The 21,576-nt window shown below is 40.6% G+C and overlaps 1 protein-coding gene across 4 annotated transcripts in view; it reads right to left on the reverse strand.

Annotated features, from left to right (window-relative positions):
- The window catches only part of TOX3 (TOX high mobility group box family member 3), an 81,032-nt gene extending 60,402 nt beyond the window's left edge, over positions 1 to 20,630 (reverse strand). For 3 of the 4 annotated variants that reach the window (XM_062609109.1, XM_062609111.1, XM_062609108.1), the window contains exon 1: positions 15,378 to 16,079. In XM_062609109.1, coding sequence (XP_062465093.1) covers positions 15,378 to 15,479 — 102 coding nt within the window. In that variant the 5' untranslated portion in view covers positions 15,480 to 16,079. Of the gene's footprint in view, positions 1 to 15,377; positions 16,080 to 20,536 lie in introns of those variants that run through there. The other variant, XM_062609110.1, reaches the window with a different exon arrangement.
- Between the last annotated feature and the right edge of the window lie 946 nt (positions 20,631 to 21,576).

Here is a 21,576-nt window from a genome sequence, read left to right on the forward strand (position 1 = left end):
ATGAATATCTTCTAGGAAAACTACTTTACACCTCCAAGTTTGTGCTGAACTACGATTGGTTTTCCATGCGTCAAAAGTAACAGGATTTATAGGAAATTCTGGTGCTTGAACTACCTTATTCTGGATAATTTTTTCTAAAGAATACTATGGAGAATAAAAAATGAGTTATCATGTGCCTAGAATTCTGAAGAGTTAACATGCAGCTACAAAGAGATAGGTATCCAGCCACTGTATTAAATCCATGTGCTCTAGAGAGGTCACAATGACCAGCTCAGTCACATCAGGATGTACATGCACAGTCTGCAAAACTGGGATTCCCATCCTAGTTCTTCAAAGCAAACTCTTCTCCAGAGTTCAGATAGCTATACTGAATACAAAACAAGTGTCTGGTTCTCCCACTGCATGGACCTCCCAAGGCAAAGGTGAAACTTCCACTTTTCCAAATCCATGTTTTTCTAAAACAGTACAGGGAGGATCAAATTAATCTTTGCTACCTATTCCCCTCATGCAATCACAGTATCATTCAGGCTGGCAGGGACATCAGGCAATCTCTAATCTAACCGCTGCTCAAAGAACAGGCCACACTGAATTCAGGAACTGCTTGCTTTGGGTTTCTCGTCAGCCAGATCTTTAAAAAAACATGAAGGATAGAGAGAACCCTTTTGGGCAGCCTGTTCCAATACCCCATTGTGATTTTTTTTTCCCCTTATATGCAGTCTGAACCTTTCATTTCAACTTGTGTCTGTTACTGCTCATCCTCCCACCTCCTATCCCTGTGAAGACCCTGGCACCATCTCCTCAGAGGTCAGGGGGCTGCTGTTAAGTCCCCTGAAATCTTCCCTTAACTCCAGGCTGGACAAGCCCCACTCCCTGAATCCCCTGCACAAAGGCCAAGTGTGCCAGGGATTGAGCATCTTGCTAACCCTCCATGATATTTTGATACATTAGGCTGAAGATAAAAGCACTTACACTGAGCTTCAGGGCTCTGCAGTGCTAAAAGAGCCTCACAGGTCCTCCTCCCAGCCTTTTTTTAAAACCTACTTTACAAGGGGAAAAAAAAAAAAAAAATTTATTTCATTTTTTTCATCCAGATAAAATACTTAATTTCCCATTTTGATACAGGAGCATAAACAAATAGAATACTATTGTTAGTGTAAAGCAGCTGAAGAGCTGAAGTAAGACGAATCATTACTTTGGATAACTGAGGCTTTGAAGAAAACTTTTACATCAGCTATAGCCACCAACTTCAGAGTTTAACTGCCACAACAAATGAACCCATACTTCAAAAACTAACAAAGCTAAAACCCTCTAAAAAAATTGTATACTGGCTTTCAATCACACCTGCACAAAATTATGTACCTGTACTGGAACATACTAAGAAATAGCAGCAAATAAACATGATAATAAGAGTTTTGCACTCAAACTGCCTTATAAGCAAGCAGCAAATCTTCACAGTACCTTTCAGAGATCAATAATACCTAAGAAAGCATGCTACAAATGTAAATAATCAGACCTGTAGAAATAAGGCTACTGGTGTCCAGGAAGAGTCATCCAATTCAGAACCAGCAGGTATTTACTACCTTCTAAATTTTTCTGGAATTCCAGAATTAATCTACAGATTTCTTGAGGCAGAGACTCAAAAGCAGTTCCAGAAACATCAAGCTACCATGTTCAGTGCTAGAAATGAGAGTCTTTCAAAAAAAAAGTAGATTTACCAGGCCTTTGACTACTGTACCACACAATTGGGCCATTTCTTTTGTAAACAATAACTAAACTTAATTCCACCCCAGTTGAAGAATTCTCAAGATCAAGACATGTCAACTCTTTGTTGACATACCAACTTCTGCTCACTTTTACCTTTATTTAATTCAACTTTTCAAAGAAAATTAGTTGAAGGAAGTTTCAATTTTACATACTCCAACCAAAGGACCACCTCAGGAAGTCACCAGATAATCTTTAAAAAGAACAAACATGCCACCTACATTTTTCTATCATAGGATAGGAAAAGGAAAAATCATAAGAGCAGTTAGATATAATAACTATTAATAAATAATAATAAAAAATAATAACAGTAACAGAGGACAGGAGACATTTCCCTGTATGAGTAGCTACGAAATTACATTGTTATGTTTGCACACTGGACTAAAATGAAGTATCGATGAACATCACAGGATAAAGCATAAAGCATATTTCCCTGGAACACTGCATTCTCAAAAACTTCTAATTCATTTATAAAAATATTGATACAAGAGGTCTTTTAGAACCGAATTCCTTTTAAATTAATTTACTGATTAAATTTAAGCTAAATACTTGTATCCTTACTTTAGCCAAAAATATGTATTTCATCACTATGTCTACATGCACACTCTATAAATGATAAAAGGATCTGTATAAAATGCATGTTTTTCCTACCTAAATAGGATTATAAACTTGACTCTTCAAGAGAAGATTGAAAGAATGAAATTATGCTGTATCTGTATCAGGGTAATCTGTAACCTAACCCTTAATTCTGTAATTCCACTTTTATCATATATACACAAACAAGACTACATGCTCTGTCCTTGTGGATTAAAGAAAAGATAAAGATATCCACTATTATCCCTTGATCTCTAGAGAAGAGAAACATACTTGCATTGCTCAAGAATACGAATGGGCACTAAGACAGGCATTCTCAAGACATCCACATCAAGACAAAACATTTAATAATTTGATACCATGCATCCACAGTCTGCCAAACTTTCAGACACAGATTTTCCATTTCCTCCTTCAGACACTTCAAGGCCCTTCACACCTCCAAGGAAAAACACATCATTTCTAAAGGAAAAACTACGTTATCCCTCTGAATCCACAGATATTAGATAACTCTCAGCATCTGTAAATCTCATTTATAAATGTTTTCCACTATAAAATTACACTTCAGACATAAATTTTCATTACTAGCTGTATGCACATCGCCAAGACTGTTGTTGAGTCTGTAACTATCATATCTATACTTACCTTGTCCAAATCAGCCTCACTTGAGATCACAGTGCACATAGCAAAAATTCAACATCGTAAGTTTATCAGTGTAAACATGAAGCCTAAAAGAACCACATTAAACAAAATTAAAAGTACAATTAACCCCTTGGTTCCTGTTTCAGCCAACCACAGTATATGATATTTAGCATAAGCTTCGACCCCTTTGTCCCCACCATTACAAGAAGAATGCCTCAGACCTTACTTCTCAGGAAAACAAAGGCTTTCTTCTCATTCCAAGTCTAAGCCCATAACCAGTGTTTATAAAGCCACACTTGTAACAACACTGTCTTCTCTCTCACCCCACTGTTTTCAGTATTACTGTTAAAGCATAGACACTTCAGGATTTTTATGTCTTCTTTTCTTGAGAAAACTAAATTCTCCAACTGTAAGGTACTTATTTAAAAAAAAAAAAAAAAAAAAAGAAAAAAATCTTTGCTGCCAGACCTGCAATTTTATGTGTCAGTTCTTTCACACTTCAGAGATGAAGATTATCTAGAGCTTCCCAACTTGAATGTAACATTTTGCTTCATTTTCATTTGGTATCTAAGCCAGGGAACACATAATAATGATTTATTTATTTAGTAAAGGTGCAAACAAAATCAACAGGAGACCATTTTTAGGATTTTCAGTGAGGCAGATGTGTTGCTTCTGGTAAGGATGAGAGGGCAGGTAGAACTGATGCTTTTCAGCAGCCAGAGAAACACTTCTAAACATTACAGCCTGTCCTCACATAACATATTATCAGTACTGATTCCTTTGTTTTGTCAGCAGGTACAAAGAATTGGCTTTATCCTTTTCGGTGCCCAAGAAACCACTACTTCAAAATACATCCTCCGAGTTGAATTTTTTGCAGCAAGTTTATGAAGCTCAACTCAAAAACAGAAACCTCTCTCTTCTTCAAAGAGGATACATGCTTCTGTGCAGGAGCAGGACTGCACCCATTTCTTTTGAATCCATGATGTATCTTATAAAGTAGGTATGAGAAAGAAAAAGCTGAGAATGTTTTAAATCAGTCCTTACATTTCTTCTCTGGAAATACTTGATCCTCAAACTGTAAATATTTAGCTGTGTTCCCTAGCCACCATTCCCTCTTTCTCATCAAGGTGTTTCACTGCCATTTCTCCAGTCTTTTTCTAAACAAATATCCATTTCCTTTTGGCAGCAGAGAACGCGACAACTGCTTCCTACCGCAGCAGTGCTGAATATGAAGTAAAACAGTAAGACCAAAGAAAAAATGGAAAAACTGTAGTTAAAATGAAATACAAGATCAAAGATTTCTCACTGACAAAATTCTGTGTCAGATTTGTGGTGCATTGCTTGTACTCACTCTAGCTGCAAAGCATCAGTCTCAGCTCATGATTCTGAAGGACCAGAACTGATTTTCCTCCATGGAAATCGCTCCTTCTTTTTTACTTTCACATTTATTTTAAAAGAAAAAGGTTACATCTGGGGGGACAGAAAGCAAATGTATGCTTCATTTCAGTTCTCACCCATGCAGAGAATAAATGAAACTCAGAAGATCAACAAATACTTTATATAGTTTAAAATCATATGGATACCTATTATATTGTTATGATTTCTAGATTTTATCTTTTCATACACATTTTAAATACTCTATTGATGCCATGGTACTTTAATGGAGTTTATTGTAATTTTTGAGTCACAGAAACATTGAGAATGAGGCATAACAGCATAGTGTTCACCTGCAATTGGTCATTATATGAATAAGCTCTTTATCATCACTGTTTCTCATTTATGCCTCATGATGGAGTAACGTTAAAAACTTTTATCTAGAAATAATTCTGCATAAACACACAAATTCATGGAATATGATGTAGAAAAAATTATAGTGATGTTATTTAGCAATCCAAACATTACTAGCCGTGACAAGGAGCCCCATGATCTCCAAAGAAATTGCACATATCCTGATGTATGCATCCTGTGCAGTCGCAAACAACCTTTCCTCACCTTTTCCAAGTGGTGGAAGACTGTTGCAACTGATGCAGAGCAACACACATTGTTTGTGCTTTAAAAACGTGCAACTGTACAAGAGTCGCATTTTTGATTCAGTGTTTATTGGTTATATGTATTATAAGTAACAGCTGCCAATTTTCTTTCCAAAAACCACCATATAGCTAAAAAAAAAAAAATAAAAAAAAATCCACACTCTGTTATCAAGTGAAGAATCGGGATTATTCTCCAGTATGTAAACTCTCTGCTAGACTATTAATGAAAGGACAAAGTCTGAGACCTCCCTTGAAAAACTGCCATTTACTAGAGACAAGAATACAGGTACATAGGCAGCATGGTTGTATGACACGTTATCACCAGCAATATATTTGTGCTGATAGATGTCAATCTTTGCCATCCTTACTCAAACACTTTATAAGACAGAAAAAGGCTGCTATCCTATCGCAAGTTGTTTGCCGACAAAATTTAGAAAAACGGTTTGCTACTTAAACTGGTCGAACTACAGTTGCAGATTGCAGCAAAATGAACACCAAAGCTCACAATGCAGTTTTATAGCTGGCTTTTGAGAATAATTACAGGTAGAACAGCAAGACTGATCTTTAGGCTGTACACTATCACAAATCTATTTATGTGAAATACTCAAGTGCTACCGGTTTACCGGCTTGAGTACATACTTAATGAACAGAACTACTATGTTTTCCTATGATCTTTGATTAATCTAAATTATACTTAGCCCTAGACTATACTGCCAGCCTTTCACCTTGTTCAGTCAGAGCTGCACATCAACTGAGGTTGTCCCAGTTGTGGGTGTCTCCAAGAATTTCAGGTGTTTGCTGTGTGCCATCAGCCAGCAGGTCCAAGCCAAAGCAGGCAGCAAAGCCAAGGCGACAAGAGAAAGCCACCCAAGGAATGTGTTGATGCAGAGCTCACGCCAAAGGTCGTCTCATAAATAAGGCACACATAAAGCTGATTCCACAAAGGCAAAATGTCAGAAGCAAGTCATCATCCCCATAAGGCATGATGACTGGGAAAAGATGGCGTCCTGAAACACCTCACTGAGGCCAAAGATCCACATGTCCAATTCAAACATTACCTTAAGTTAAGACAACCGTAAGAACTGAGAATGCAGGCAATCACTGCTTGTAAAATCCTTGAAACCACAATTACATATTCTCAACAAGCCATTCAATACCCTACATGCCTTACATACATCATCCAAGATCCCAGCACAAACCTGTTATGTTAAAAAAGGCTTAGACCAAGGTTCGAGAACAAAACAAAGGCAGCTTTCCTCACCAGCAGTTCTACTGGGGCGTAAACAACAGGTAGATTTCTATCACAGAAGCAATAATGCAAGCCACCATTTAGGAAGCTAGGCTGCTTTGCATGACATGACATCTGATTTACCACACCACATGCACTCCTCGGGTCTCAGCTGCACCACCACAGGAGCATAAAGATAACTTTAAGTAGGTTTTAAAAATGTCTGAAGGAAAGGACAGCAGAAACACCTGTTAAGTCCCTTTATTTAATAATATCTTGCATTTGTAAATTATTTGGCAGAACAAAATAAATTGATACAAATTACTTCATTTTATTTGAAATACAGTTATTGCACGCTCTCAGAAAACCACAGACAGAAAGTCACATAGGTATAAAACATATTTACTTTAATGATTACTTTGTAGTGCAAATCTAATTAAGCTATCGTATCTGCACCCAACAATGTATTTACATTTGTGAGCAGTGTTGAGAGCAGTCTTGGTTTTCCTTAAAGTTCTTCTGTAAAATTCTGTTTATTTTGCCACATATAGAATAGAGAGGTTTTAGGTAAGGTTAATGTATCTCAAACCATGTCAAACAAATAGGCAAAAAAGAGAACCATGTTGGGTTATGGTAGGAAACCACAACTATAAAGTTTTTCACTAGAACAAGTCAATACCATGATATCCCCTATTTACATGACCACCTATTATCATTACCATTCATCCACACGCTTACCAAGAACCCACAAAAGTAGCAGTATTAACCTACAAAAGCAAACACAATCACTGTTTTCCCATGCCTAATTAAATTCTTATTTAAGAAAGTAAACTGCTGAAAAACTAGAGGACTGCCAATCCTCCATCAATAAAAGTTTACTGATAGAAGTATAGTTTAAGAAAAGCACTTTTATTAATAACAAACTAATACTGAAATACAGTATCCTAAACCATTCAAAACTCATCTGTTTGTATAAACCATGTGACTATAAAGACAGTGGCATAAAAGAATGATCTGCTCTGAAAATAAGCTACTCTGCTATGCAGCAATTGATTTTTGCATGGTTTTAACACAATTTTTCATATCAAAATTAGACAGTTAATCAATATTGAAGTGTTCAAATATGTCCTGAACCTACAAACCTCTATATGTGACTTTATATGTGACTTTCAGTAAGAGCTGTCCCATTGGGATAGAAAGGATTATTTATGCAGCTCAGGTGGTTTTCATGCATGGATTCAATGAAAACCAAACCAAACCAAACACAAGACAAAAAAAAACCAAACCAAAACTAAAAACGTAGTAGTGTTTATACATCCCTATTTAATTTTTTCTCATTATCAGCTGTTTACAGATTTGCAATGTAAACTATATCCACTTTGAGTGGACATGAACAAAAAAGATTTTCTCTTGAAAAATTTTTTAAGAAAACCAAATGAAAAAATGAAGAAAACTCACTTTCAGTGACCAAAACCACCTCTGTATGTAAACTTCATTTTCCACAAACCCTACCACAGCGGTCATTTTACATGTTTGCAACCTTTTCGTTAGGTTGCCCAGTTGATCACAACTCGTCAAACATTAAATACATAGAAAAGAAAATCCAAATGTAAATGTGTCTATTTGAGCAGTATTCTGCTCTAACATAATGATTTTACATAATCAATTACATACTCTGCAAAGCAGATGAGGACAGTGAGAAGGTACCCATGCTATTGGCCCTGCAGCTCTCACCTCAGCCAGTAGCACATAAGGTCATAACAACAACCCCCAAAAATTATTAAAAAAAAAAAGTAGAAGACAAACAGATCCCTTACTTCAGAGGCTGCCAGTCCAAATCCTGGCATTTCACCCCAATATACCCTCCATTTTTAACTTCACGATGTCACAACCCACTCTTTTCCATATGATTTAGTCTTAGCTCTTACAAGTCTTTGGCTAAGAAGGATAAGATATACAGTCATAGTGAGCAAGACAGTAAGTAAGGCTGCAACTTCACAACAGAAAAAATAAAACATTGTATTAATAACAATTTCTCCCCATGAAATGCCTAAGGCAGGCATGATCTAATGACCATGTAAGTGTAAGATACCCACATTGATCAGTCTCCAAGGAAAATAAACAAAACAGAGATACAAGTGCTGTGAGGGTGGGGGAGGATTTCTTTCCTTTTTTTTTGTTTGTTAATTAAGCTTAAAGGGAAAGTTTTTTTTGTTAATTAAGCTTAAAGGGAAATTAAGGGAAGCTTTCAATTTCCAGTTTTTGAGAATGGACCGCTTTCTTTTCCCTCCTGATACCTACACCAGGCTATTAGGCAAAACATGAGCTGTTGGGCAAACTGGCCATGCAGGAGCAAACAGAACACTGTGCCAATAAGTGGTACATGAACTATACAAACTGAAAACTAGATGAACTGTTCGTTTAAAACACTTTTCATTTTCAATAACAAATATTGTCTAGTTTTGGTAGAACACCTATTCCAACAGAATTGAGTCAGTCGTATCTCCAGCACACAGTTCATAAAACTCATGTTATTTTTAAGGTGATGAAAACAGTATTTTCAGCCTGTTTGCCCATTATCATGGAGTGTCTGAGAATGTTCAGGAAAACATCTGTTTGGATACCTGAGGTACCTGTGGCAGAAGCAGCTGTATTACAACAGTCTCCCCTTTTAGTTCTGCTAGTTCAGCAGCCCTGCAATGCCTGTATTTTTCAATATATTGTTTCGAGTACAAACAGGGAGAATACATTCAAAACAGATTTTGGACTGGTTTGACATGTGCTAACATGCAGTAAAAAAAGATATGAAATAGAAATCTTGTTATAAAAATAAATAATGAATAACACAGCAGCAAGCATGATTTCATCAAAGTCTTCATCTGAAGGGAGCACAGTGGCAAAGACCAGAAGGCTCTTGTGTGATATTGTTATCTAAAGTCCTGATTAGATTTTCACCTCAAGAGTTCTCAATTTTGGTAGCAATCATCGCAAAGATACTATGGTGACTGGCACTCTATAAATATATCACACAGACAGGTAACAGTATTGAAGGCTGATATCAGGCAAGAGTTTGAAGCATTTGAAAACTCAACCCTGCCATTAGGTGTGTATAACAGCACTCAATTTTATGGTAGTAGAAATGTGATTACAGATAAAAAGATAGGATTAGTGCTGTACAAATTCTTCTCTTAAATTAGATTATCAGCATTCAATAGCATTAGTTAGGGTTTTAGGAAGTGCCAGAATTCAACAAATATATAGGTATGTATTAACTGTAAATTTAATAAAAGCCTGCAGCACAAACCAAAGGTCATAGTTTGAATGGCCTCACTTTGCCACACACCACACAAAACCACAATGCCTTCCAGCTGACACCAGCCACCCTCATTTCAGGTATCTACCAAAGAATATAAACTGTTATTTCCTGTGTTTCTGCTTTAGATTTTATTAAAAATTCATAGTAATCCATTATAGGGTTGGGCTGGACTCAGTTGCTCTGGATGAATAACAGTGCAGGCAATGCCATGGGAATAAGCTTCTTGTCATCCCAGTGAATTCAGTCACTACTTCCTCACCCTAGAGCAGAGGTGCGAATGGGTGTCCATGTCCACAGCATGCATGCAGAGCTCTGATTGCTGCAAATTATTGTTATTTTAAACAGGCCCACTAGTCACTTCCACACATGCTGTAAATACTTCAGATTATCACCACACATTAAACTCAATCATCATATATTACCATACATTATTACATATATCTTTCTAATACAATTGTAACCCATTGTAACAAGAACACCTAAAAATATTTTTAAAAATCGACTAAGTATACTTTGAATACAACCAACACCTTATGTCTTGATAACAAATGATACACTGGATATAGAAGCTGCCTTATTTGAGCAATAAAAAAAAAACTGTGAAGTGCACAATCCAATTAGTACTGCCATTATACCTGCTCCGTCTGAGCAGCATAGGTGCTTGCACAGTTGCTACCTTTGTCATACAGGGTCTTCCTTTCACAGCTAGCTCTTCAAGTACATCGGGAAACCTGTGGGATGATTGCTCCTGAAAAATAGCATCATACAAACCATGGTGATGATACAAATTATAATTTCTATTCTTGTGGACATACTCATCAATTATTGTACTGCTTCCAAGTACTGAGAATCACATATTCAACATCTTTAGTGCTGGACTGGACAGCCAAGTACGGTGGGAACTATTTTGCTCCCCACACAAGCTGCCTGCACAGTCCTGAGATTTCAAGACATCAGAGGCAGGGGAGGGTTGTTCTGTGAAAGCAGCAGTTCAGCAAGAAGATTAACTGGAAATACTGGCTAAAATGATGTTTACCGAGTTGATACTGCAACAGAAAGTTCCAAATCCCTTTCTTAAATTGTCTCCAGCAAAACCAGTATTTGTGTCACTGCTTGCACATCTCTACCTTATATCTTGTGGGACCTCTCTGGTGCTCTCTGGCACTGTCCCACCACCTGGGGCTGCCTCTGTCATGGTCAGACTGCGGGTACATGCGTGACCACAGCACCCATCAGCTTCCAGTCATCACAGGCTACCCTGGAAGTAGCAGAGTAGAGCCCCAGTGTAAACTAGCATACATGCAGGGCATGATGAGTGAGCACAGCACTTTCTACCTCACCAGCATACATGCACCCATTGCCTCTCACCATCTGTTATATGAAAGAGAAACCTATGCATACATATAGCCACACCAAATTTGCAAGAAGAGAAATTTTCAATCATTTGCATAAGTTTAATCCATTTTTTCCTAACAACACATACTAACAGAAATGACTTAGCGCCCCAGTTTAGCACGTTACTAAACTACTGCTGTCTTTGCTTTACCTCTGGAAGAACAAGATAACCCTCCTGAGCTTCCCTTGTAAAATGCAAAATATTTCAGCCAAAAACATCAAGCTTTGACATTCACATATGTATGCTAGTGCCTAAATTAAGGTATGTACGTTTGAAATTTGTATCCTTCAAGGACAATCTGTGTAGAAGAGATAAACATTATAGAATGCAGACAGCTAAATAATGAAGTAAGGATTCTGGAATTTAATATAATGGTAACTCAAGCACTGAGCTGTACACGTTTAGGTTTTGGAGTTTTCCCTTTTTCAAATTGCATTTTAAGAATTATGGTTCCTTTAATAATAATAAAAATGTATTCGCTATGATGAATAGCAGCTCCCCAAATATTTTTAGTACAAGACATGTAATTTACTCAGTAAGTGAAAATGTTTGTTTAGAAAAAAACTAAACTATAGAGAATGTCCAAAATCATTCTCCATCTGCAGAAAAATAAAAGGGCTCAAAACAGAAGCAGAATGGTTTATAACAGCTGGTCTCTTTCAACTTTCAGAATTTTTTATAACTACTTTTTGGTGGGTTTTGTTGGTTTTTTTTTCAGTATACCACACCAGGAATTTTCTAGAAACAGGCATGATCTCCCCAGTGCAATTCCATGAAGCAGAGGTGCATCACTATTATCTCAAACCACCACCACCAGCCAGACACATGCAGGGTCGATTTATGTACTCTCACACCAGAACTGAAAACTTATCAAATATGGCCCTGATCCAGCAAAGCACTTAAGCACATGCTTTACTTTAAGCATGTAAGCAATCCTATTAGAGTGAATGAATTCAGCACAAACCACTGGACTGAATCTCAGAATACCTTGGTTGCGGCCCTGATTATGTCTGTGACTGTGTAACCTTGGACAAATCACAGTATTTCTGTGTCCTTCCTTCGTTTGCCCTTTACATGTGTTTACCATGTTGCACACCCTCTCAACAGAAACAATCCCAATCTGGAATTTTCTAGAAACTGCTGTACTACAAATAACAGCAGGCATACTTACATACATTAGTCTGTTTCCAAATGGCTATCACACACTCAAAATTAACGCCCCAAAAAAAAAACCCAAGGTGACATGCCTTACACTTTGGTCTACTTACCCAGTATTGACAACCAACGCCAAAAGCATGACACTGCTCTTAAAAGGCAGCTGTGGAGAAGGAATCCAAGCAAAGGGGACCTGCAGATATGGGCCAGGGCAGCTCCCGAGCACGTGCGGCTACAAGCCCGGGACTTACACCACAATTCCCCTCCTGCTACTGGTTCTTTACTTGCAGGGCAATACGAGATCCCCAGTCCTGCCTGGGGCTGCATGGGTCAGTCTGCCATATTTTTGCCAGTGCTGTACCCACAAAAGGGACTCCACAGTCAAGGGAAAATCTGTTTAAGGCAGGGAGGTGGAAGACAGCATTGTCTACACAGGGTGCAATGTGTTTACACTAAAAGGCTTTATGTTCAGTATTCTCAGACACTGTGATATGAAATAGTTTTCCACAGGCAGGCCATACGCCATCAATGCTATGTCTAATAATCCTGAGAATATTTTGACATAAATAACTCTGCCTTTGCACATACATACAACCACACAAGTTGTTTACTCTTGCTATCACACTTCCTGCTTCTCAGCAGTTGTCACTGGCAATGTCACAGTCACAAGGAGAATATGGATTCAGCTCCTAACAATGAAGCAGGCACGGACGAGCGGGTTCTGAAACTCAAATGAGTTTCAGAAAGACTTGAAGTGAAATACTGTCCCCAGTGAAATCAATAACAGTTCTTCCATTTACTTCAGCGGAGTAAATATTTCAACTCCTTTTTTTTCTATGCCTTCTTGTCATCTCAGTGTCTAACAGAGTAATCATTTATTTTCCTTGGGAACACAGGCAAAAGGATGGAATGGATGGGAAGTGAGGGAGGGAGGGAGGGAAGATTTCAAAATATACTCTTTTTTTTTTCAGATTGGAAAAAAATAACCCCAACAGTTTATAATGATTCCTGTAGTTACAGATCATAAACAGTGCAGAAAATGAGATTAGATTAATGCAGGTAAGATCCTTCTTTCTAGGAACTCATTCACAAATTCCTCTTCTGTCCTTGAAACACCTGTATACCACGTTGCTGCTTTCCTCGTGGAGACAAGGAAGAGCTCACAGCAGCAGCAATCCAACCTCGCCTGTGTAAGCCTGCTCCCAATCACGCCTTATGCATACAAAAATGTCTATTATAGGACACATGCATCATGAGCTGTATTCTGTTAATTAAAATATTTTCTGCTGCAGATTTCTGCTGTATTCTGTTAATTAAAATATTTTCTGCTGCAGATTGGAAGTCTGACCTATAAGTGACTTGCCAAAATTACGTTCAGAAGTACAGCAACTGAAATGTGTTTTTGAATAGGTCAAAAGTTAGTTACTTTGGACTTCTGAATACGTGCTCTGTTCTCATTGTATGATGAAGGGAAATACAGTCAAAAGGTTACATGTAACTCTGCATTTGCAGCAAGTTAAGGGACACAAACTACCGGCTTCCAGAAGACGTTCAAGGTTTTGGACATAAAAATGAATTTAAAAAAGAGCCCATACAGTAACCTGTAACAGAGCCTGAAAAAATGCCTGCCATGCATAACACAATAAAGTCACTGAATAAGTGAAATTTACAGTAAGCATGTTCCTTCCCAGTCAGTGCTGCATGTTTCCCAAATTAGTTGGCATATTAGAGAACAGTAAGCATTTACTATGGATTTTAGATCTAAGTCCTTAGCAGCATTCTAAGTTAAGGTTGACATTTCATCTTTAATTCATCCTCCTGTGTCTTTCTATATTAACTACTAACAAAGCAGCATGCTAACAGCCTGCACACAGAGAGCATGCGCAAGGCAGGGCCGTGCGCTCAGTGCTGCTGTGTTTCGAGTGGAAGGGGGTCTGTGCCTTCCAACACAGAGGCAGCCCCCAAACCTGACAAACTGACTCACTTGAACTTCTCATCAGCCATGGTGGACGTGGTCGGAAAGAGCTACAGAGGAGTAAGCCCATGATGTCCATTCAGAAGCCATTTCTCTGGGAGAAAGTTTTTTTCAGCTACTGAGTCTCTTCATTTTTTGAACATGTTATTTCTCTCTCAAAGTGAACCTCGTGTTTCATCAAACTTAAGCTACTCTTTCAGAAAGGATTCTCAGAAAGCAGATTTTAAGAGAAGTTAAGACTTCGTGCTGCACCCTTCTTTTCCCCAGCATCTTGCAAGAGTGCCTCACAAAAGGCCCCAGAGGTTGGACAAACAGAGCACCAGGAAAAACACAGTGTGAAAGGGATCTTTATGTGCCTGTGTGAGGGCCCAATGCTAATACCTCAATGTGCCATTGACACATCCCAGTGCAAACAGCTAAGTCTTTTTCAAAATAGCGTGAGTCACAGTGTCATTCTGAACTTTGCCTTTCCCAGATTTGGGTGATTTGTGAAACAAATCATCCCCGCATCGTTAAAACATATTTCTGTAAATGCAAGTAGCCCCTGGGAAACGACTATCGCTTCTGACTGTAACGCTCACTCCGTGAAATACTCCTGCCGCAGAGAAGGTGCGAATAGGTAGAAGTGGCACTGTAACTTCTCTGACAATCATCTCAACACCAAACCGTTTGCTACCTCCCGCGCTAGCCACTGATGTATTTCTCATTAACCCTCCTGTTTGGTATAATCCTTTAGCTAGAGATTGGCCGTAACAGAGCCGGGATCACCCCAAAGAGCGGAGCGGAGGGAGGGGTCCCTTCCCTTCTTCCCGCCCCAGCAGGGCCACCGTAGCCCCCCCAGAGCTCGTCCCGACCCGCCCAGGGGCCGCACCGGCTCTAACGCGGGGAAAAGTTGTGCCGATCCCGGCTGGAGCCGCGCACGGCTGCCCGCAGCGAAGACACGCAGCGAAGACCCGCTGCCTTTTGTTTCCCGGCCGCGGGGCAGAGTCACTCGCGGGGCTGTTCGGGGTTCGGGCTTAGCCGAAGCGCCGGGCCGAGGCAGCGGCCTGCGGGGTGGCTCCCCAGGGGCCGGGCCTGACAGCTCCGGCCCCGCTGCTCCCGTCTCACGCGAGTACTCGCTGCCCCCAACTTTCCGGGACCGGAGGCCGCCGGGCAGACCCCGCTGCCCCGGCTTTGCGGCAACCCCAGCCCCGAGCCTCCCCGCCCCGACGAAGCCCGAGGTGCGGCTCCTGGGAACCGGCCCGGCAGCAGCAGGAGGAATTAACACGCGCGGGAGTAATCACCTTGTTGTAGTTGTAGTAACCCAAACACTGGGCAAAGTCCAGGTTGGAGGGGTCTCCGGGAAGAGAGCTGCCCCCCGCAGCCGGGTAAAATCTTACATCCATGCCGGTGCTTTGGTCCAAGAAGTGCACTTGGAGAGATAGCCGGGAAGCTTTAATAGATCCACCTTCAGGTGCCTTCTCCGGGGCTGGGGCGCGGGCAAACCGCCGAGGGACCGGAGCTGCGTATCGCTGAACCTTCCCGAGGAGCGGGATGAGAGAGGGTCGGGGGGGCGACGGGGAAGAGGCGGCTGAAAAGTGCAGGTAAACAAGGAGAGGATAGGAGAGGTGAGACGCGGGGCAGAGCCCAGGTGGGTGCCCGTCCGCCTCGGCGGGAGGGGGAAGAAGGGAAGGCAAGAGAGGAGGCAAAAGAGCGCTGTTGATTTTTAAAAAGCTCCGTGGCAAGCCACGGGCTTTGCCTCCGCATTCAGGAGCAGCTGCTGTACACAAAGGAACCACGCGCCCGGCGCGGACGGACGGACAGCCGCTGTCCGCGCCGCCGACAAAGGCGGGGACCGGGATTGGGAGAGCCGCTCACCGCAGCCGCAGAGCCCCCCGCGGCTGCCGGGACGGGGCGGCCGCCCCGGGGCTAGTGCAACAGGGCACTCCCGGCCGGGGCAGGAGCGCAACGCGGGGCCGAGTGCCGGAGCAGCCCGAGCCGCTCTGGCCCCGCTCCGCGGGAGGGGCGGCCGGGCCCCGCCCCGCCCCGCCTGCTGCTCCCCCCTCACACCCCCCTCCCCGCACACCCTCCCAGCGGGGCCGGTGCTCGCGTGCCCGGGCCGGTCTCTGCCCGATTCCCTGGTAGGGTCGAGGTGAGCAACTTCCGCTTTACGCACCAGTTTTCTGTCCCTGTTTTTTTGGCAGCGCACTTCATTGCTCAGCACCGCTGCCTTGGTGCGTCAGGTTGGTGGCGGAAAAAAAGATTTGTCTAACACGCTGTCCAGAGCAGGACTTTAAAACACAGGAGCCTGATCCACAGAAACCTCTTTGAGCCCTCAGAGTCACTGGATATTGATTCCAAGACACCCACTAATGATCCAGACTTGGTTAGCCAGTCATAGGTGCTGCCCAGCTCTACCAGCTACCCTGCATAAAGCTTTCCTGACCCCAAACCTTGATCCAGATCTTTTGGTCAAAACACTAAAGCAGTACAAAGGCAGTTTAACCTCATGGCTTGTGTCCTGCAGACAAGGAGCAAGGAAGGATGAAAACACACCCTTGACTCAAGGCTTCTGTAGCAGCGAGAGAATGGCCTTCCAGGTCTAGCGCAGATTCTTACGCAGTTGTAACACAGCTGCAAGTACCCCCCAGAATGTCTGACTCCACTTGATTATAGAAAAAAGAAATAGAAATGATAACACAAGGATACAAGGTTTAACTGTAGAACAGCTGCAAGACTTTACCTGAAGGTCTGTGCATTGTATCCATGGCTGCAAGGACAGAGACCCCAGGCCCATACTGCAGCCCCATTCCTGATGGCAGCCTGCCTCAGGGGTGTAATGTTCCAAAACATGATTGTTCTCTGATAGAGGGTGAGCAAACCATAAACCAGTACTATAGCTACAACATATTGAAAGAGAACATCTTCCCAGTGTGTTCCTAGAAATCTTATTTGCAGTACTTGCAAATAGCAATTAAATTCAGGCACAGGTAGCTCCTGCTAGTACAGGAGATATCCTTATTCTGGGTATTGATCCTAAAGCGTCACAGTTTGAAGCAAGGAAAGATCTGTAAATTGACATTTTGCACTAAGAGCAGAGTTAAACATAACACAGATATACATCAGTATTTACAATTAACTTTCTAGGAAAATGTATGTGAACTGGTAAATGAAATGCCTCAGTAAAAAAGGGCATATTCTGTCAAATACCTAATCCAGTTTCATATTCATTGTGCCAAACCGTTTGTAACCAAAGGGAGAAAAACTGCAAAATCTGCTTTGTTGCTAGAAGGGAAGTGGTTGAAGAACATAAAGCCCAGAGAGTTTGCACAGGCACACACCATTCCTGGGGCAAAAATTTTCTTCTGCTTCTGAGAGAAATCATTCAGAAGTAAAGACATCGAATCTGTTTCAGGGTGCAACTTTGCGTTAGAGCATTCCTCCAAAGCAGGGATGGAAAAATGTTGGCGTATGGGTACAGCAAACTCCTCACTTGCAACCGAGGTTTATAAAGTAATACCTGCTTTGTTTTCTTCATTGGGTGACAAACATTTCTGTAACCCCACGTGTACATGTCAGAATAACAGATTCTAGGGTGCAGGCACGGATCACTGGCACCAAGTTTGATGGTGCTCTGCTGTGTAAGTAAAGGTATTTCCAGACTGCCTCCTCAGGTTCTCTTCACTCCTAAATAAACTTGAGAGCATATCCCTGTTGTTGCTTGAGCAAGGAACAAACAGCAAACAATTCCAAGTTTAGGAGTTGGACCTGTTGTCATTTTGAAGGAGCCCCGGCAAGGCTGCAGGCCTGTACAGGACATGACTTCCAGGCAGTTCGTGGCCTATGGCACGCTTCAGCTGCTGCAACAACTCCTGCTGTGCCCCAGGAGGGGCTGCCTTAACGGGCACATTGCAGCCCATCCCACCTCTCCTGTCCCATGGCCTCAGCTCCAGAGCCAGGAAGGAGCCTGCAGAGTAGGCGGTAACAGGCAGGAGGCATACAGTGTGCTGTGGTGGCAGCTTCTGGGTTAGAAGCCTTAAAATCAGAAGAGAAGCAAATACGGTGATGTAAATAAAGGCGATTTGAAGTGCTTTGATAGAACATGCTGTACCCAACGTATTTTTTTCTGAAAATAAAAGAACAGGCACAATAGGAAAGGCCCAGAGTGTTCTATCTTGACCTCACTGGTACAGAAAGTTAATGTGAAATTGAAACGGAACAAGTCAGAAATAAATAAATAAATTCCATCCAGGCAAAACATTTATCCCCAAAATAGTATTTGGTGAAAAGTTTTGAAATACTGTCTATTCATACAATTATAAAACTAAAATACAGAAATTTGGTAATATTTCCAACAAAAATTAAAAAAAAATTCCAGTTCCTGACTAGAAACTAGCTTTATGTCATGGTTTAAGCTGAACCCAGCACATTTTTGGCACCTCCACCCAGTGCTCAAATTAAGTCTTTCACAGAACTAGTAAGACTGCAGTGAAATTAATGAGTGATTTAAAGAAAATCACAAAAGAAACTGAGATACATATGCTACGTTGTTTTTCATTTTAAACAAAATGTTAGGCTTAATGTGATATTGTGCCAGCGAGAATTTTACCAACTAAAATATTAGGCAAATGTGTGTTTTACTTTCTCAACACCTCTTCAATATAATTTATTAAATAAGTAAACTGGAGTAATCACTGTGCACTTTAAATCCATCTGCATGATGTCAAATCTGTTTGTTAGTAACAATGTATTTATCTCCGGAGTTCATTAAAGATGAGCCAAAGTATTTACATCTTTCTATGCATATCACTTGGAAGGAATCCAACACGTTCTTCTCTCAAGTTATTCTCTTTAAGGTCCCTCAGCAGAGCTCTGGTTTGGGGATTATTTTAATTATTTTTTCTTTCTTTGAGAGCAGTTGGAATTATGAAGCACTTGCAGTTTTCAGTAAATATTCCCCTTCGTTTCTGCTGGTTTAATAAAAGTAAGCATCTATCTACAGTACTTTCCCTGGTCCTGGTAGCCTTGATTTTGAAGAAACTTTTTGAAAAGCATTGTTCCATAAAGGTTTGAATGTATGTCTACAGATGTCAACAATTATGATTCAGGCAGTAACACACAAACTGTGACTTTGTTCAGTCTTCAGCTATACTTTCTTCTGACTCATCATCACAATTCAATTTTAAAAGCCATTAGGAGCACTCAAATTGCTTTTCTGATGTAAGAACAGAAATTGTATTGGAGTAAATCAGTTACCTACAAACGTAAAAGTTCATACACAAATTCTTACTGCTGCCCAGAAACTTTTCAACTTGCACAGGTAAATACTAATGTTCAGGCCTAGCTGATTCCTACACAAGCCTGGTGAGTCTTTTTCTTTGAACTAGGACATAGCACAAGACTGTGTTTAATGGTTATGGCTTACATGCTTTATCATTAACTGGTACCTTTACAGCCTCTGCAAAATCTTTTGCAAGCCCTGCGTTCATCTCCCTGACTGTAACATGGATACAGTAGTAGTGACTCAATAATGTTTTCTTTTTGCTATGCAGAAGTCAAAGGCACTGGGAGATTTACTCCAGCAAATAGCAATCAGGAAGAAACCTCAGAGATGAGAGCAGACACACTGACTCACTAATATCCAAATGTTCAGGTAGCCCGCCAACTCATCCTGCAACTCAGCATCCCCAATGTCCCTGGTCCAACAGTCCCCTCCTGGCAAAGAGCAAACATGAGAGGGGCAGGAAAATGAGGAGAAGGGATGGAATGAACCAAGTTGGACCAAGGACTCTTTGCTCTAATTTCACAATGCAGAATCAACATTAAAAAAAGATGTGACATTCATTTTCACAGTGCAGGGCCCAAGTCTATTGACTTCTCTTAAGAACTGGGAGGAGCAAAAAGAGATGGAAAAATACAAGATCCCCAGTGTCACCTGTTAAGGAGCAGTGTCTTAGCCCCTTCCCCCCCCGGAGCAGATGTGGAGGATGAAAGGGCACAAAATAAAAAGGGGAATACAAAAGGAGAAACGAAAGATGGGGTACGAACCAGGTATGGTTTAGAAAACAATCTAAAGCCTCCTAGAATCAATCAGAAGCCCCTTTAACTAGTTGCAAAGGGCTTTGAATTAGACCTATATTCTACTTATAAGTACAGCTGCAGAGAATCAGTAATATTTTGACTTACCCCTCAAAGCAGCAACTACACTAGTAACTTTTGGCTAAGAAGAAGTATTATTAAGAGCATAATAATTCTTTAGAGTTTACCTGGCTGCACACCCTTCTCATCAGATTGTAGAGGCAGATGGCATATTTATCATGCAGGCATGAATATCCTATATAAATGAGGCAGTAAAGAAAAAACTTTTCTTCTTAGCATTAATTCAGATCAAATATTCATTGATATCTACATCTCTCAGCAAGTATCTCAAGCAGAGATCAATAAACACTTATTAGTCACTGACCATGTTTCCTGCAGTAAAGGAGGGAATGTCAGCCAGCAGATGGGAGCAGCCAAGTAATCAGGGGAGCTGGAGTCTACTGTTTGTCTGCCAGATGATCATTTACCTTCTCTTTGTCTCAGTTGCTGCATCTAGAAAACTATAGATCAAAGGATTTAAAAAGAGCAACATACAAAGCAGTTTCAGTAGTCATTCCTTAAAAAAGACAAATCACTATTTCAAAATACAGATGTGGAGTGTTGCAGGGGGTGGGGAAATCACAGCTGAAAGTTTTTGGTTTGTGAAAATTCTGCTTCTTTCAGGCCCAAGTCAGGAAATGCATTACCTTGGGAAATTGGGAAAAACAAAATAATGTGCCTGTTTTGATGTTTCTCTGGATTGCTGAAATCTTTTATCTTAACTGAAATATTTCGACGCCTCAACTCACCTACAACAATTTAAACCATGTTCTAACAGAAAACCAGGTGTTTGCTTACGGAATAGAGACAAGCACTAATACTGATGAACTATGTTTATTATGTTACAGCAAAAAAGGTTTCTGCCACTTTAAAGTATTCCACAACCCCCCAAAATAACCTGTGTGTAATGGACAATATAGGATTACTTTTTGGCAGAGTGAATATCCTGTTGCTATTGACTGCAGTGTTACAGTAGCTTGACATACTAGTATGCAGTCATTGAGAGATAAAGACCACGTTGAAAAACAAACTGATTGCAGTACTGAAAACAGAAAAAGAACTGTCCAGTAGTGTAAAAATTGACTTCTTTCAGAGAACAATGACTGGAACAGTGTCATATCTAGATTAGCATCAAAGAATAAAAGCTTTAACTGAAACCAAGAAATTGTTGTAATGTATTCCTTTCTTCCAGGGTGCTATTTTAAAGCAAGACATGAAAACTTGGTTAAAGATGGATCTCTGTGTGTGTGAGGTTAGGTAGGTAGGTAGATAGGTAGGTACCTAGATAGATAGTATATATATATACATACATATATACATATGTACATATATACATACATAAATTTAATTACATAATTTGTTCAT

The sequence above is a fragment of the Pezoporus occidentalis genome, unplaced genomic scaffold (genome assembly GCF_034315485.1).
Source record: "Pezoporus occidentalis ecotype Australia unplaced genomic scaffold, CSIRO_AGI_Poc_V1 ctg135, whole genome shotgun sequence".
In the NCBI taxonomy this organism is placed as follows: Eukaryota; Metazoa; Chordata; class Aves; order Psittaciformes; family Psittacidae; genus Pezoporus; species Pezoporus occidentalis.